Source organism: Herpailurus yagouaroundi, unplaced genomic scaffold (genome assembly GCF_014898765.1).
Source record: "Herpailurus yagouaroundi ecotype Mexico unplaced genomic scaffold, PumYag 202, whole genome shotgun sequence".
Lineage (NCBI taxonomy): Eukaryota > Metazoa > Chordata > Mammalia > Carnivora > Felidae > Herpailurus > Herpailurus yagouaroundi.
Window position 1 is genome coordinate 1,342,475 of NW_024412433.1, and position 15,137 is coordinate 1,357,611.

The window sequence follows — 15,137 nt, forward strand, 5'->3', positions numbered from 1 at the left end:
CAGGGAGGGGATGGGGGAAGGGGGGCATCTGTCCACACCAGGCCAGCAGCCCTGAGCATGTACTCAGAGAAAGGAAATGGAGGGTAGGGGATGGGGTATCATTTTTTTTTCTTTTTCTTCCACTTTAAAAATATTTCTTTGTTTGCAACGTGTGCCCAGTATTTGGCCTGCTTACGGAGTGAGAGGCGGGCCTCTCCCTGGGAGCAAAGCAGGAGGCTGGGTCTTGCTTCAAGGTCCTCGGGCTGCCTCCCAGCCATCCAAGGAGACCAATTTAGCGTGCGTTTCAAAGGCATTTCCAGCCCTTTAATTCCGAGGTGCCGTTCCCGGCCCAGCTGGGCTCCTGCCCAGCCAGAGCCCCCGGCTCCCCACGTCCCCCCGGGCTCACAATACCTGCTTCTTGGATGAGTCAACGAATCTAGGACAACCAGCTAGAAGGGAAACAAGCAACCTGCTCCTTTATCAACCTGTTTCCACCAACATCAGGGAAGAAGGAGCCAGAAAGTCAGAGGGAGGAGGCCAGGTGGGCGGCTGGCCAGGGGGAGCAGGATGGCTGGTGCCCAGCACCCAGCAGAGCCCCTCAAAGACAAGAGAGCCTGAGGAACCCCCGATGGTGGCGGGACGGGGCCATGCTGCCCAGACGCCTCAGCCAGGCTGAGAAACACACTGAGCCCCGGTTCCCATAAATCCGGCTTTTATGTGGCAATGAATAGGGGTGAACAATGGATCTATTTCAGGCCGCAGAGAAACTGGCCCAGCCTGGGTCCCTCTCCTGCAATTAGGAGCCTCAACATGGCGGGTCCTGGAATCCCGTGCCTGGCCTCAAAGCCTCACAAAGACAGCCACCTGCCAGTGTTTGGTGGCGGGTGGGGGGGGGGAGATTCCGCCATCCCCTGGGGTCTGTTGCTGGCAGGGCCCCCTCCCCAACCACAAGAGGAAGTGCCGCTGGCCGCCCCAGTTGCCGGCAGGACCCGGCTGGTGGTCACTGCCCCCTGGTCCCATCTCAGGGAGCATGGAGTTGGCCCTTGGCCTTGGCTGGTCTCTCCCAACTCCTCCCCGAACGGGACCCCCTCTGCTGCCCCGTCCTCATCCGCGGTGGCCAGCCTGTGCTCCAATTCTCCTGCAGCGGCAAACCCACCCTTGCAGACAACTTGTAGGTGACATCCGCCTCCACCAGCTACACGCTGCCCTGCCTGTGGGCGCCCAACACCCACCCACCCCCAAGGGTGGCCGTTGTGCACGTGCTGGGGGCAGCCAGACTGAGCCGGGCAGCCACTCCTGCACAGCAGTCCCCAGCCCATGGTCTAAGGTGGCCCAGGACCCACCCCCAGTCCTTCCGCCTGCAGGCAGGCGTCCCGTAAAGGGCATACTCTGCAGACTGTCATCGCCCAGCCCCCCGTGAGGACCTCGAGGGGACAGGAATCACAGAGAGACCTTAGCATCACACTGCCCTCACTCAGCCCAAGGAATAACTGGCTGGCGGCCTCATGCCACACGCCCCACCCCTGCAGAGAAAGGCCGCCAGCCTGTCCCTCCCCAACTCCCAGCTTTACCTCTCAGAAGCAATCGTGTTCACCTCTATCAGCTGTACCTCTGGCCTTTGCCTACATATCTCCAAAGAATCGGTTTATACTTTGTGATGATTAACTCCGTGTGTCACCCGGGCCAGCCCACGGCACCCAGGTGTTTGCTCAAACGCCAGTCTCGAGGTCACCATGAAGGGAATTTTTAAATGAATGCAGATGGCCGGTGATAATGTGGGTGGGCCTTGTCCAATCAGTTGAAGGACGGAAGAGGAAAGACTGAGGAAGAGGGGACCCTGCCTCCTTATGGCCTTTGGACTCCAGCGGACGCGGAAGCTGCAACTCTTCCCCGGCTCGCCCGCCTGCCCCGCGGATTTCAGACTTGCAAGCCCTCACGATCACGTTAACCCATTCCTTAAATCTCTCTCCCTTTCTCTCTCCGGACACATCCTGTAGATTCGGTTTCTCTGGAGACCCTTGTTGTGGGCAGCCGCTGAACCGGCCCCCAGTGAGTCCTGACCCTTGGTGTGCCTGCCCCTGAGTGTGGGAGGAAACTAGTGATGGATTCCAGTTAGCAAGTACGGCGAGTGCGGCGGGAGGCCGTCTCTGAGACTAGGTTGCGGAAAGACTTCCGCTTCCTCACCTTCCCTTGTGCCCTTTCTGGAGTCAGAATCTTCCCTTCGAGGGAGTGCAGCAGCTTCAGTGGGAGCCACCCGAAGGACGGGCCCTGTGATAAGCAGCGGAGAGAGGCCTCCCGCTGAGAGGCTGTTAGGGATCAGAATCCTGGCAACGGCGCTGTGAGTGAGGCGGCCCCTTCCCCAGTTAGACCCTCAGATGACCACAGCCCCAGCTGATACCTCGTGAGGGACCCCACGTCAGAAGACCCTGCTGTCCTGGGCCTGGATTCCTAACCCACGGAAACTAGGGGACGATAAACGTCTTTCAGTTGGGGTTCTGTTGTTTTGGGCCCAGACACTTTGGGGTGACTCCCTACACTGGGAGAGGAACTCATACACCCCCCGCATACATGTAGACCTTATCTGTTGAGTCTTGCTGTTCCACGCGATTTCCCCTTCCCCTTCCTCCCAACACAGCCACATCCAAGTTTAGGTTAAATCGATACTCAGGCCTCACAGGATTATGACTATGTAAAGGAAATGTTCTTCTGAGCTAAATAGCACCTTCTGATGATACTACCATGTTTTCCCATTTTCCATCCTTTTTTTTCTCCCAGAGTTGGTTATTGCCTTGCTTTTTAAAACGTATTTATGTATTACTATTATTTTAAATTTATTTTGTAATGTTAATTTTTGAGAGAGAGAGAGAGCAAGTTGAGGGAGGGGCAGAAAGAGAGAGAGAGGGAGACACAGAATCCTAAGCAGGCTCCAGGCTCCAAGCTCTCGGCACAGAGCCCGACGGGGGGCTTGACCTCACGAACCGTGAGATCGTGACCTGAGCCGAAATCAGACACTTAACCAGCTGAGCCACCCAGGCGCCCCTGTTCATTTATATTCAAAAAGTGTTGTTTTTCCATATACCCATTGACAATCCAAATGCTCAGAGTTTTTAATGCTCAACACTTGTCCAAATGCTCAAATGTATCAGATCATGTGTAGTTTTCATTTCCCTTCCTCCCGACGTCTCCTCTGGAGTGCTGGTTGCCCAGACCCGCAGCACCCCCATCAGCACCCTCGTCAGCACCCTCGTCAGCACCTCCGTTGCTCTGGGGCTTCCCTTCACCGCTCCCCGGGGTGACGCAACTTATTTCGCATATTGCGTAGTTTCCCTGCACACTGTGCCCCAAAACCCAGGCCCAGCAGCTTGCCAAGAAAGAGAACACATTTCCATCCTTATAGGTCTGCGCTGTCCACATAATCTCCCGGTGGTTGGCCGCTAGAGTGTTTAGGCACCAGGTCCTGGTTCCCCCGCAGGTGCCGGGGGCACCCCGCCATGTCTCCCAGCCTCCAGTGTGGCCATAGAGAGATCAGAGGCCGCTGAAATTCTCTTTCCTTTTATACGGTTTGCCCTTGCGGTTCGGAAACTTGTAGGCTTTTTGTCTCCAGTGTCCTGACATTTCCCAAGTGGTGCTTTCTCGTGGGTCTGTCTGGGTCTTCTCCTCTGGACAGGAGAAGGAGGGAACCCTGTCGTTCTGGACACCCTCTTCCAGGCTGGAACTTTTCTCGTCTTACTGGTGTGCTGTCCACACCAGATCTCCCGAACTGACCTGCTAACGTTCCTGCATTTCCAGTCCCTTTCCATGTTTTCGTCTTTTTGTTTTAATTTAGGAGAGGCTTTCTCTGCTCTATCCTCCCACCTTCCTGTTGATTTTTAAAATTTAGATGACTATGTTTTGAATTGCCGGTAACAGTCCTTGTCTTCCGAATGCTAGTTTTGTTGTGACTCCCTCTTTGTTTCATGGGCACCATATCTTACCCGGCCCTGATAATATTCGTGTTTTAAGCCTTTCTTTCCCTGTCCCACTAAATCGGGGCTCACGCCTTTAATCCTGTTGCCATCACCAGCAGCTAACGCCAGATGCCAGGGGTTCCCTAGACGTTATTTCATCACTTGGTCCGTTTCTCAAAATTTGTCCCTCAGGACGAGGATGGGGAGGTGGACGCAGCAGCTCAGAGGGCAGCGAAGCTAGCATTTGTTGAGAGCTTCTCACACGCCAGGTCCTGCCCTTCGGTCCCCTTCACAGCCCCGTGACATCAGCGCCCGAGTCTCCACTTTACACATGAGGACGCTCAGGCCCAAGGGCACCGAGTAACTTGCCCCGGGCCTCCTGGTTAACAAGCCAAGATGCTCTCCCCTTAGCACAGCTGTGATCTGGAGCCAGCGCCCAGTGCCCTGCCCCTAGGCTGGGAAGGACCTGGCCGGGGTGGGGGGGGGTGGGCCGGGGGGGGGGTCCGTGCATGCGTGGCTGCGCCTTCGGCCAGGTCCCAACACCCAGGATCCCTTGGCTCTTCTCAGAGGGAGGTGAGGCTTTCAGGGGGTGCAGTGCTGGGCAGCGGCGGCCAGCAGGACCTGCCGCTCCTTGATGCCCCTTGCACCCCAGGAGCTGGCCTTAGATCCCACGGGGAACCGGCCCAGCCCAAGATCCCCAACTGGAGAAGGGCCGGGAAGAAGCAGACAGCTGTCTCCCTGCGGGAGAGGGGCGTCCAGAGAGCTGGGTTTGAAGAGCTTGGGTTTGAATTGCCCTCACCTCCCGGAGTAGCAGAGGGAGAGGGAGGCTCAGGACAGAGCAATCATCCCGTGGGGCTTCTCACCCTCCTGGCCTCCGTTTCTTGTTTATGAAGCAGGATCAGTGTGTGAGGGCCCCTCGAGGCTCACGGCGGGCCCGGGTGACACAGGACTCCCTCCGCCCCCTGAGGTCCTGGATCCCAGGATGCAGGGAGCCCGGCATGCCCCGTGCAAGCCCCTCTCCCCCAGCCTCACGTGCTGCCTCCTGGACCGCACCTGCCAGCTGCTCCTTTCCCTGGGTGGGGAGGCCGGGGGGCCAGAGGGTGAGAGGCCAGGAGACCCCGAATCCTCTCCGGGTGCAGAAACACAGACCCACCCCAGGAAAGAAGGGTCCGTCCCCTCGGTGTGCTTCCTCGATCAGAAGCAGAGGTGCACCAGGGGAGCCTGGGGCACTAGGCACGTCCTGCCCTTCCCTCGGGCGGGGCCAGGCTGGTGCAGGCGGAGGTGAGCCAGCTGGGCGTCAGAGACCCGCACGCTCCCCTCCATGCACCTGCGTGAGCCCCACAGAAGGGCCAGCTCTCGGAAATCTGTGTGCAAATCTCTGTGATGCCACCGTCACCTTGGCGACCTGTGGTCAGACCTCACTGCCCTCCTCCCGGCCTGGCCCCTGGACAACCGCCCGGCCTGCTCCCGGCACCCAGAGTCCCCGTGGCACCCCACTGTCCCCACAGTGTCTATCATCCGCTGTCTCCCACTGCCCCAGTTTCCCACTGTCCCCACAGTCCCCACCGTCCCCACTGTCCCCAAGCCCCCATCACACACCAGGCCTAGAAGAGTTGGGACACACCCCCACTGGCCAAGAACAGATTCTCTAGTGAGCCTTTCAGAATCACGTGGGCATCAGGGACGCCCATACGGAGGAGTGCCCGGAAGTAACCCGCTCACTCGTGCCAGGCGCTCTCTTCTCCCTGCGCTTACTCCCTGCTCGCGGAACCAGACTCTGGTCGGAAGGGCTGGCGTCAGAAGAACACCACTGTGGCATTCTCTCCCAGGATCCGCCCAGCAGACTTCTGCCCCCTGCCCGTGCCCGTGTCTGGATGGAGGCCCTGTGTGCCCACCTGGCTCTCGAAGTCCCCGGTCAGACAGACCCAGACCCATAGCTGGACAAATTTAAACTGGAGCCACAGCCAGTCAGCTGCTGTCCCGCTGTGGCAGCCATCCTGGAGGAGTCCCTCGGCCGGGGCGGACCCCAAGCCAGGGCGGGGGGCCTGCAGCACACCCAGGGGCCTGTGCCCTCAGGGACGGGCCAGAGGGTGCTCTCTGGGCAGCCCACTGGAGGCGTCAGGCCCTGCAACCCCCGGGCCTGGGAGCATGTTAGCAATGCCGGAGCTGGGGCAGGCCGGGTCTTCTGAACAAGACTCTGCAAGAGGGACGGGCGTGCACACCGGCTCAGGGTGTACGATGGCCCAGGGAAGGAGGGAGTCGGGCCCTCCCCCGGGGCCGCCCCCGGGCCTCTACCCTTCGCTGTTGTCTCCAGCAGGTCCCTCAATTTGGAAAGCCTCAGTCCCCTCCCCAATACAACGGAGAAGGTAGGAACAGCTCTGGACTCACCAGGAGCGAGGAGGTCAGTGGGTGGTCCGTGAAGGGCCGGCATAGAGCATCCACTCGGAGACATTTGCTGTGGGGGCACCAGGCCCTTAGCAAGTGAAGTGGGGTCCTCGGTGGGGAGAACACCCCCAGACACGGGATCATCCGAGCCAGCGTCTCCGTGTTGTATCGCACGACAAGGGGAACGAATGCCCACCGAGGCTCACCGCCTTCTGCCACGCAGAGCGCTGTGGTCTGCCTTCCTCACGAGTGTGGACCCCGGTCTGGCTCTGTGTCCTTAGGGGACACCTGAGACAGGAAGACTGAGGAGTACAAGGTCCTGGGGCAGCTCCCCCCTCACTCCTCCTGCCCCACAGAGGCAGTGTCAGCCCCAGGGAGAGCTCCCAGGCCTCACCCAGCATTGGACGCCTGCAGGAACCCAGCGGGCACCCCGCCTGGAGAGGGAGAGTTAACCCCCAGGGGCCCGGCCCCCAGCAGCAGAGACAGAAGGCAGTGGATAAACGCTTCTCCTGGTCTGAGGTCTCAGAGCAGCCCCGGGTGGCCAGGGCAACATGCCTGGGTTCTGGCTTCCCCCGCCTGTCCCCAGCCCCATCCAGTCCTCCATCGGGCCCCCTGGGACCCCACCCCCCAACGGAGCACACACGGGCACCCATGCTCGTGCACGCCCACACACTGAGCTGGCACTGATTCAGTCTCAGGGTGCTGGGGTGCGACCCTTGCAAGCCCTCAGCACCTGGAAGGAGGAGGACGTATGGGGGGGGTTCCCACGTTCTGCATCCCCGAACATTGTCCCTGGGGGACTGGGGGCCTCTCCCTCTGGGTCTCTCTTCCCATCCATCCAGGACCGCAACTATGACCTCCAGCGGAGTTCTCACACCACCGTGGTGCTGGGGCCCCGGGCTGCCTTCTCAGGGAGTACTTCCAGAAGGAAAGCCGGGGTGCTAGCAGCTTTGGGGGTCTGGGGGCACCAAGCACCCAGAGTGGGCATGCCGTGGCCCCCAGGCACCTGTGACAGCGCACATCTAAGGCCAGTGCCTCTCTGCCCCGAGTCCCGGCCCCACCCTGCCCTGCTGGGCTAGCGGGCTGCACCCCACCGCTCCAGCCGCTTCGACTTCTCTCCAGCTGTGGAGACGCTCGGTGTGCCGAACCAGGAGCCTCGCTGACCTGGGGAGTGCAGGCTTGCAGCCCACCTGCCCGTCTGGGTCAGGATCAGAGACCCACAGCTCCAGGAGGAAGCATCTTGGAAAAGACATGTGTCCCCTCCGGGACTGGGGCCCCCTCTCCCGGCCAGCCTCTGCCCAGAGCCACACACGTGGGATTGCCAGATTTAGCAAATAAAAATACAGGTTTCCCGTTTAGATTTGAATTTCAAATAGTCAGTGAGTGCTTTGTTAGCATCGAGTCCCCCCGTATTTTATGAGTCCACCCTAGAATCCTGACGGGTCCCCACTGCCTGGCCTCAATGCCACCCCAGGCCCAGGTGTCCCAGGCTCAGGAGAAGCCCTCTCGGGGACCAAACTGGGACCTGATCAGAAGTTCTCACAAATCAGCTAAAGACAAAGATGAGTTTTACGAAGAATGGTATGGACCTTACACATCTTAGCGTTCAAATCTACACGGTACCCGTCTTGACCGTCAATCCTCTGGGCACGGAGCCTTCTGGCCTGCGAGGATTCCCGTGGGGATGGCGCCCCCTGGTGCCCGCGGCGGGGATGCGCCAGCCGAGATTTTGGGGTCTGGTTTTCTCCGATGGGGGATGCTGAAGGCAGGTCCCCGGGGAATGTGAGGACTTTGGCCCCAACCTCAGCATCGTCCAGGCCACATCTAACTTGACAGTAGTTTCCAGAAACGTCCACCTCGAGTGGGCCTTTCCAAAGCAACTTTGTTTTCATCCACAACACTCTTTTCATGTTCATTAGATTCTATGATATTTAATTAAATCCTTTTCTCAAAACGACACGCACAGTCAGAAACCGTGAATCTGGGGACAAAACAGGTGAGTGTGAGAAGCGCCCCCTCACTTGCAGGTGCAGAGGGGCTGGTGCTTCCCAAGGGGACCCGGAGAACGGCACACACAGCCAGGCGCTGGCCCAGATGCCCAGGTTACAGCTGAGTGAGAAGAGGCCTGCAGGATGTGGCCCTAACGCGCACGGGGGGCCCCAGGCCGGGCACCGACCCGCCGTGTGTTCAGCCCATCAGCACGTCACCAAGCCCCACCCACGGGGCGACGGGAGCGTTCCAGGCCCGAGACACTCGAGCAGCCAGTGGCTCGGAAAGTGGCTCGAACACAGAGCCAAGCAGGAGGGCAGGACGTGCGGCAGAGTGACTGTGCGCTGGGGATGGCGGAGGCTCCAGAGGGGGCAAAGCTCCCGGGCTCGGGGAGGGCGGAGACGGAGGCCCCCCCGTGCTGGAGCAGCGGGGCACAGCGCAGGGGCCCGAAGGCCGGCCGGCTGGCCGGAAGGCACCCTGGGAGCAGGCCTGCAGCCAGGGCTCAGGTTCCCAGGCTGGAGGGGATGAGCAGTGTGGACGTTTCCAGAAGCAAACGGAGGCCGTGGATGGGGGCTGAGCTGGTGGCAGCTGCAGGAAGGGTCCAAGAAGAGGCACATCCAGAAGGAGCCCATGGGTAGGAGGACCTATGTCTTTGGGACTTAATAAGGAGCAAGGCTCGGGCTTGCGCGGGGACGGCTGGAAGGGCTGTGAGCCCTGGGGTCCTGCCCACCCTTCCAGGAGATCTGAGGTGGGCTGGGCCTCGTCCTCCGGGGCCGAAGCCTGGGTGTCTGCAGCTCCCAGTGACCTCAGCGAGAGGCCGCGCTTAGTGTTCCCGAGTCAGACGGCAGAGGGCGCCCCGAGACCTCATGACAGGAGTGTCCGCTGTGCTGGCTGGGGAGGACGCACCTGGGTCATTCAGGCGAAGCAGCAGGGGACAGAAGGCTCCCGGGCCAGCCACCTGGCTTGCTCCCTTCCTGCTCGTCTGGCAGAGACCACAGCCCTCCCCTGAGTTAGCCTGGGGGCAGACCGGTGTCCACGAAGATCCCGTTATGCAACCAGAGCTACAGGCGGGGGGGGGGGGGGTCCTTGCAGGCCTCCCGTGCATCTGCAGGGAGAGTCCCGTGCAGGACAGGGGCAGGGGCCGGAGGAGCAGGCGGCCTGACCACCCCCAGGCAACAGCACGCTGGGCCCCACCTGGACCCGTTAGAGTAAATCCTGCCCGTGGAGACAGAGCTGAAATCCCCACGGCTGAGCAGCTCCACGGGTGGTCTGCTGTGCAGTCAGGGTCCGAACCTCTGCTTCTGACGGTGGCTCTCGAAGCCTGGCCCTGAACCTGCTCAGCACCCTTGGTAACACGGCAGACATGCAGAGTCCCGGGTCCAGCCGCGAGCCCTTGGGGCAGAACTCTGCGGGGTGGCACCCGGCCATCTGTCCTCTAACATGTCCCCGACATCGTTCTGAGAGCAGCTCCTTCAGGTGATTCTGACCCTGCCCAGCTTGAGAACCTGCCTCGAGACCCTAAATGTGCTCTAGGGGCTGGTAGCGTGGGCATCTCCCAGGAGCTTGTTAGGAATGCAGATTCCCAGGCCCTCCCCTCAATCTGCTAAATCAGGATCTGGATTTAACAGATCCCTGGACCATCTGATCTGGATGCAGTGTGAGGACCATTGCTCTAGGGATCCCGCAGAACCAGAGTGATGCAAGGCTGGCCGTGCAGACCCCGGCAAGGGGCACTGTGGGAGAGCTGCTGGGTGAGGGGGAGAAGGGGCCCTTGTCCAGAACCAGAGGAGTTGGCCTCCAAGGTGGGGTCCTTCAGGTGGGATTCTCCAGGTGGGGCCTTCCAGGTGGGATTCTCCAGGTGGGATTCTCCAGGTGGGGCCCTCCAGGTGGGGTTCTCCAGGTGGGATTCTCCAGGTGGAGCCCTCTAGATGGGACTCTTCAGATGGGATTCTTCAAGTGGGATTCTCCAGGTGGGGCCCTCCAGGTGGGGTTCTCCAGGTGGAACTCTCCAGATGGGACTCTCCAGGTGGGGCCCTCCAGCTGGGATTCTCCAGGTGGGATTCTCCAGCTGGGACTCTCCAGGTCGGGCCCTCCAGGTGGGGTCCCCCAGGTGGGTCTCAGGAAGGTCTGTGGACAGGCCAGCAAAGGAGAGTGGCTTGAAGGACTCGGGAAGAGGGAAAAAGTGTGGGCTGGACTTGGGGTGGCCACGTGGTTGTGGGAGACCTGGGAGGTGTATCCAGGGCAGCAGCTCAGTAAGAGGGAGCTATTGGCAGCGGTTTGTAAGGTTTTCTCCCCACCACGTAAGTGCTAAGTCAAGGGATATACGTACGCCCAGAAAGAAAACAAGACTAGTATCCCCACGGCTCTCCCACCCAATAGCATCACCGCTCATCCCTTGTAGACGCTTTCTAGGTTGGGTTTTTTTTAATTAAGAAAATAGCTATAAAGATATAGTACAGGCAGTTTATTTCCTTTTTCCCAACATCATGGGAACGGCTCCCTGGGCGTCATCTTTGGGCGGGGAGCGGTCAGCGATGAACAAAGAGCTATCACCCTCTGGCGCGGCGAGGCGCGACGGGTCTGCCGGCCGGTCCTTGTGCCCTCCACGCCCTGCCTGGCCCGGCACGGCCGCCGCCCACCTCCGAGGCCCCGGCCCCCACAGACACGCAGGCCACGCGTCGGGGCTTCCTCAGCCCCCGTGCTCCCGGGTCCGGCTCTGCAATAAACCTCACGTTCCGCAGGACGCCCAGGGGCCGTGTGGGTGGAATACTGGAGCCCGGAGGGATTCATCCCCAGGGGATGGGGTTCGGGATGGAATCGGGAATTGGTTCTCTGTCCCGACCGCAGTGCCGTTTGCAGCGGAACAGGGCGCTGCCGTCCCCGGAGCCAACGGGCTACAGAAAGCCGGGCTTTGTGGCTAAGGCCACAGGCCACTTAGCAGTGGAAGCAAGGGCTGTGGGGTTGGTTGGTGGTTTCTAAGTGTGCCGGAGAATGTGGGGAAAGCAAATTATGAGCTCGGAGCTCAAAATTCCCAGCTCAGGGGCCAGATAAGGAACCCAGAGCTTCTGTGTTGTGCAGAAAGGGTTGACCAGCAGGCCCCGCTGCCCTCCTCGGGAATGCCCGCCCGCCAGGTGGCCCGCGGCTGGAACTCATGGATCAGAGGACCTCGCTGCCCCCTGACGTCTGTGCGGTCTGTGCGGCGTGGTTCGAGCTGAGCACCCGCTTCCGCCCGGGCATCCGGAATCTAGGCCAGGCCCAGGGGCCCCCGTGCCCAGCCCCCGATGAAAACCCCGGGCGCTGCGTCTCTCACAGGCACCTGGTGGTGGCCTGTGTGAGTGCACAGGGAGGGCGCCTGGGAGCTCAGGCCTGCTCCCCTGACTTCTCCCTTCCTGCGCGCCCTACCATTTCTGTGTTGTGAATCCCAGCCGGGAGCGCGGCCTGTGCTGAGTCTGGGGGCGCCCCCAGTGACTCGCCGAGCCGGGTGGTCTCGGGGACCCTGACACAATTGCCCTAAAAGAATTACATCTTGCAGGCGAGGAGTCCAGATTTCTGAAAATAAAACCCGAGGTCTAAGCTGGTGGGTCTGAAACTCACAAGGAGAGTTGAACTTCTGCTCTCTTAGGCCATCTTTTGTGAAGGTCAGGGCTTGTTGGGTAGGAATGAGTCTCTTATCACTTGGACGGGGACATGTGGGGAGACTGATGAAGCTGGGGTCCTGAGCCCCTACATTCAGCTGGGTCTCCTTTGCCAGCAGAAGTGTCCTTCCTCCCTATCTGGCGGGTTAGTCCCCCGTGCTTGAAAAACCTGTAGTCCCCCCAGAGCTGTCGTCCGCCAGGGGCTGCTAATCCTCCTGAGGACCCCACCCCCAATTGTGACCAGACCCTGAGGCTCAGACGTGACTTAGAAAGCGAGGCATGGGGCGCCTGGGTGGCGCAGTCGGTTGAGCGTCCGACTTCAGCCAGGTCACGATCTCGCGGTCCGTGAGTTCGAGCCCCGCGTCAGGCTCTGGGCTGATGGCTCAGAGCCTGGAGCCTGTTTCCGATTCTGTGTCTCCCTCTCTCTCTGGCCCTCCCCCGTTCATGCTCTGTCTCTCTCTGTCCCAAAAATAAATAAATGTTGAAAAAAAAATTAAAAAAAAAATAAGAAGAAAGCGAGGCACAACGTGTGTCCCCAGGACGGTCCACATATGCCCATACGTGGCGCCCAAAGCCCAGGGGACATATATGGGGTAGATCAGGGTACAGATGACAGAAGTGCTGGCCTGGGCCCACTTGGCAGAGGATCCTCTGCATTCGCAAGAGACCGGGAGCGGTTCTAGCCGTTTGTGCAAAGATGGCCCGTGCGGGAGGCTGGTCCCGGGTCCGGGCAGGTGTCCAAAGACTTGGGGAGACCAGGTGTGTGTTGGCTGGAACCATCATGGAAGACCTGCTCTCTGCCACTCGCCACCAGCCAGACCACATGCTGTGCCCCCAGCTGTGTGGATTCCGTGGGCGATGGGACCCCGTGGGCAGGGCCACGAGGCATGGCCGCAGTCTTGAGGAGCAGCCCTGAGGGGTAATCGGAGTGGTCTGGAGACCCTAGGAGCCGTCCATGGTGTCCCTGGGGCCAGACAGCTGCCTTCCGGACAATAGACTTAATCGTCGTGCGTGAGCCAGAAGGCTCTAGTCTGCAGATGCGAAGCGGGGCTGGATGCCCACACTTCCTGTATGGACTGTGCTCAACACGTCCCATTGGCGGGGGGGTGGGGGGTGCTGAGCTGGGGCTGCTCCTGGCTCCCCGAGGGTCCTGTCCTGCCTGCCTGCCTGCCTGCCTGTCCCCCCAGGGGCCGCTCTGTGATGACCTTGTTCCTGTAAGGGGGGACCTCAGCCTCAGTGTCAGACTCAGAACGTCTTTCTATCCGGTGGAGAGGAAATCGCGTCTGAGTACTGGTGTTGAATTCAGTCCTGGAGATCCTAGCAGTGCCTGTGCAGAGATGTTTTTCTCCGGATCTGATCCCTGGATCAGGTTCCCACAAGTGGACTCTCGAGGTCCCGCTGCCAACAAGGTCACAGAAGCCCTCAGTGCTCTGGCCAGGGATGAAATATTCGGTTTGACAGCTCACGTAGGTGACGTCTGCCTCCTTGTCTCTGGTCTTTTATAAAGAGGGGCCTGCGTGCTGGCGGCAGACTCCTGTCCCCGTTCCGGCTGAGGCTGAACGACAGGATCCCAGTAACCTCTGCGGGGGGCAGGTGTGGGGTCGCCGCCGGCCACGGGGGCGGGGAGGGGTGGTGGGCTCAGCCTCAGGACCACCGTCTGAAGCCACCGAGACTGAAATTGCTGTGAAAACACTCAGAGCTTGTCCTTTTTCCGGAGACGTTTTCCAGGGAGCTGCCCGGTGCAGGGGTGCTGGGAGGAAGCCGGGGCCCTCACGGGCGGCTGGTCTCACCCTCTGGGGTCCTCGTGCTGCAGGGGGACCGGAGCTCCATCGGTTGGTGGAAGATGCACCTGGGGAAGATGAAGTCCTGCTTGGTGCAAGGGGTGGCCCTCTGCCTCCTGCTGGGACCTCTGGCGGGTGAGTGGCGGTCCTGTCCCTCGCGCCATCCCCCTGGCCGCTTGGGCAGCGCATGTGCGGTGGGGTCCTACCCTCGGGGGTTCTCCAGGGTGACTGCTCTCTCTTCCTCTGCAGGAGCCAAGCCAGTGCAGGAGGAGGGAGGTATTGTATTGTCCTCCTGGCCTTTTCTCGTGTGTGTTTGGGTGGGGTGGGGTCAGAAGAGGGAGCTGGGTGGGAGCTGGCTTCTGATCCCCAGCGAAGGAAGCAGGAGCCTGGGTCAGCTCAAGGCCAAGCTGTGCAAGCAGAGGGACTGAGTCTCTTCCCTGGGCCCTGCCTTCCAGCCACCCGGGGCTGCACAGGGCAGGAGAGACCCTCTGAACTCCCGAGGCTTCGCGTTCTCACCCTCGGGGACCGGACTCACCCCAGGGCCCTCCCACCGAGCCCGACCCCAGGGCAGCGGCATCTGGATTCCAGGGCTGGGGGCGGTGGCCTCGTCTGAAATCCCACCGGGATGCTCCCCCATCCTCAGCGCCTCCAGAACAGGGGCCAGGTTTCCCGCCCCCTCCCTCCTTGTCCTCCTTCTCCCTCTTCTCCTCCCCCTGAGCTGTCCCCTCAGACCATGAGTCCCCAGAGGCAGAACCCAGGTCATCGTCCAGATGGCAAGGCTCTGGGATGCTGCCACAGAGGATCAGGGATAGCCCGGGGCCTGGCGTCCAGCTGGGAGGGTCCCCTCACTGCATGGGGCTGCTGCCGGGCACCGGCCACCTGCCCTAAGGCATCGTGGAGGGGCGGCCTCGGGGCAGGACGAGCGGGGACAGCCCCTGAGGCAGGTGGTTGTGTCTTTCAGACCCCTATGCCGAGCCACCGGCCATGCCCTACTGGCCTTTCTCCACCTCTGACTTCTGGAACTATGTGCAGTACTTCCAGACCATGGGAGCCTACCCCCAGTTGGAGGACCTGGCCCGCACCTTCTTCGCTCACTTCCCCCTGGGGACCACCCTGGGCTTCCACGTCCCCTATCAGCAGGACTGAGCACCAGCCTGGATCCCTGGCCGCAAGCTCAATAAATTCCTCACCTGAGTCACACAAACGCTGGTGGTTTTCTTTCGAGAAACAGCTCCAGTCAGGCCACATTTACTGTCTTATTCAACAAGCGAACCATGGCTCTGACTCGGGGCTTTGCTGTACTTGTCACCTAATAGCTGAAGTCACACGCCCTTGGAGGGGCTGTGGGTCCCTGGAGTGCAGGGAGGACAGTGCCCCTGGGAGGGACTGTGGGTCCCCAGAGTGCAGGAAGGACTGTGTCC

General features: G+C 60.7%; 1 protein-coding gene across 2 annotated transcripts; it reads left to right on the forward strand.

Moving 5' to 3' along the window:
• The first annotated feature begins 13,420 nt into the window (after positions 1–13,420).
• Positions 13,421–14,920, forward strand: OTOS (otospiralin). 2 transcript variants are annotated; one of them, XM_040450353.1, is made up of 4 exons: positions 13,421–13,528; positions 13,749–13,851; positions 13,966–13,992; positions 14,678–14,920. In XM_040450353.1, the coding sequence occupies exons 2-4, from the start codon at positions 13,779–13,781 to the stop codon at positions 14,860–14,862; spliced, it is 285 nt and encodes a 94-aa protein (XP_040306287.1). In that variant the 5' UTR covers positions 13,421–13,528; positions 13,749–13,778; the 3' UTR covers positions 14,863–14,920. The 2 variants fall into 2 exon arrangements, with proteins under 2 accessions (XP_040306287.1, XP_040306288.1); XM_040450354.1 differs by having other exon boundaries at positions 13,487–13,508.
• The last annotated feature ends 217 nt before the right edge of the window (positions 14,921–15,137 follow it).